Source organism: Penaeus japonicus, unplaced genomic scaffold, assembly GCF_977035675.1.
Source record: "Penaeus japonicus unplaced genomic scaffold, GWHDUDI00000001_assembly GWHDUDI00000002, whole genome shotgun sequence".
Classification (NCBI taxonomy): Eukaryota; Metazoa; Arthropoda; class Malacostraca; order Decapoda; family Penaeidae; genus Penaeus; species Penaeus japonicus.
The window spans coordinates 42,136,639-42,139,138 of NW_028234404.1; the positions used below are offsets into that span (position 1 = coordinate 42,136,639).

The following is a 2,500-nucleotide window of genomic DNA, read 5'->3' on the forward strand; positions in this document are numbered from 1 at the left end:
GTCTCAGACTTGGTCCTCCCTCTGAACTGGCCGTCCCTGGGGTCCACGGCCACGTCCACGTCTCGCAGGCAGTCGGCTGATTTGGAGTGGCCGCTGCTCAACGCATGGTTATCGACTGAACACTGATCTCCATCACAGTGCGACTGAACGCTTCGCAGAGATCGAATCCAGGATAGTTTGCCCTCAGAGTCCGATTTTTTCTCTGGCTTATCAGTGAGACTGCCTCGTCTCTCCAGTTTCTGCTTTAGTCGTTTCCTGACTCTCAGATTCGAGTCTGTGTCAGTGAGTTTCACTTGAGATGAATCCATGTCAGAATTCTCAGTTTTCCTTTCCATTTTCACAAGAGAATTCCAGAATCTCTCCTCCTTTTTGCTCTCAGGTTCCTCCAACGTCATCGTTTATCAAAGGTAGCCCTCGGTCAAGACGTGCCGAAAGGAAATTGTTCAGAAGCAATATTTTACGAGCGACAAACGGTGGCGTTCGCTACGACAGCATTACTATTGTGAAAGATATAATTCCTCTACACACCCCCTGTTCTTGGCCTTCGTTTTCCCCTTCTCTGTATCACAATCGGGCTTGTATTATTTTCCTTTGCTGTCGTGGTCGCGCTGTCGCTTCTAGTATTTGGACGGTTTGGGTGGGCGGGGCGGGACGACGACGGGCCTGGGATGGAAGAGAGTAAATAACACAATAAATAACTGAAACACTGGCAGATGCAGAAATAATGTAAGCAATTAGAAAATTTAAACAATAAAATAAATAATCTGCTTCAGTTTGAGTGGCACTAATCGGCATGAGACTTTTAATATGAATTAGATCAAGGAGACAAACATTACCACAGAGTGCAACCAAATAGTAAAACACAAAATCAAAACAATACAAAAAATACAACAACAACAACAACAAATAACGCTCTCACGCTTACTACAACAACATTCGAAAACACAAACAAAAATCAACGCAACAGTCTTACAGCTCCTGCCTTCAACGCGACACACACACTGTCTCTGCATTAGCTCTCCTCTGTCGCATACAGAAACAGCAGAGGCTCCAGAAGCGCAGGCAAATTTGTACTCGTCCCTCGTCTCGCCGGGACTTCGTATCAAGTCGGGTGCGCTAAGAATAATAATGGTCAATGAAATTCATACCCATGCGTCCCAATTATCTTAGAGAACTTACATCACAGCTGGTCTTTCCACGTTGCTGTAAAGCGGTTCCTCTTCTTCCTCCTGGTACCCCGCACCGTAGCCTTGGCTTTGCTCGTATCCGTGGGCTTGATAACCCTGGGTCGGATGGTAGCCTTGCTGTTGGTAGGCCTGGTTGTCAATCTGGTCGTACTCTTGCTCGTCGTAACCCTGGTTGCCATAAGCTTGCCCGGCCGGGGGTTGCTGGTAGTTTCGTGGGACGACTCTCTGATGAAGAAGAGACGTTGTGAATTTCAAGCAAGCGAGAGTCAAGGAGACTTTCTGAGCCTCTAAGGAGTTTGTTATATTAACTTATTAGACTAATGGGGAGATCACATAATTTCGAAGATTTTATTAATGTAAGAGGTTTGTGATGTAGGTATCGGTATTTTAATTAGGTAGTAAGAGGTATTGTATTTCAAGTGAAGATGAAAAGAGAAGAAAAGGACGCTGCAGTTGCAATGAAAAACAAATGAAATGTTCAAATCTCATATAGCAAATGCAAGATGGTAAAAGACAATAGAGTCAGCAGTAAAATGAATTTCATTCTTTAGTATACATTTAAGACTGTCACGAGGTCTAACAGTGCAAAACAATCATAACTGCATATACTGCATATATAGTTTTCTGTATGCTGTACAGAAAACTGTCACACGATTATATTTATATAAAATAAAATCCTCATTCTTAATTAAAAAAAAATATAGTACCATAATAACCATTCACAACCACAACAATACAAATGGACACCACAATAGCCATTCACCATTCCGGTAACCATACCTGACGACTCTCGGCAACAGACGACACTGTAAAATAGAAGAAAAGGCACATCAAGGAGAGAAATTCACCCAGCACTATATATGAACACTGTATATCCTGCACCTGTACTTTATATAACATTTCAGCGTAGCAGCCTACCTTTACTAGCACTGTCGCTTATATACTAACTGTGAGTCTCGGCATCACAGACCTGATATACGTTTCGTATTCAGTGTAAGTAAGTTTAGACAGGATGTTTCACATTATCAGAATCCTGCTGCCCTGGACTCCCCCCCTCCCCTCCCCACTTCTCCTCTCCGTTCCGATAACACTATTTATTCTTGACAGTTTGTGAAATAGAGAAAGAGATTTGTTAGCTTTTATTAAGCAAGGTATGCCTTTGATCATCTTGATTTGATATCGGTCTTTAAGCGGAAGTCGCTTATTTATTCAAATGACTTTACATTAATCATAATCCGATTCTTATCATGTATTCTCACTCATAATATCTCCCTCTTTCTCTCTCTTTCTCTCTCTGTCTCTCTCTCTCTCAT

At 42.3% G+C, this 2,500-nt stretch overlaps 1 protein-coding gene across 1 annotated transcript in view; it reads right to left on the bottom strand.

Moving 5' to 3' along the window:
- The window catches only part of LOC122264071 (dual oxidase maturation factor 1), a 19,338-nt gene that overhangs the window by 928 nt on the left and 15,910 nt on the right, over positions 1-2,500 (bottom strand). The window contains exons 11-13 of the mRNA XM_043032771.2: positions 1,968-1,993; positions 1,180-1,412; positions 1-663 (exon numbers count right to left, since the gene is read on the bottom strand). The exon at positions 1-663 is cut by the window's left edge and continues 928 nt beyond it. Coding sequence (XP_042888705.2) covers positions 618-663; positions 1,180-1,412; positions 1,968-1,993 — 305 coding nt within the window. The 3' untranslated portion in view covers positions 1-617. The remainder of the gene's footprint in view (positions 664-1,179; positions 1,413-1,967; positions 1,994-2,500) is intronic.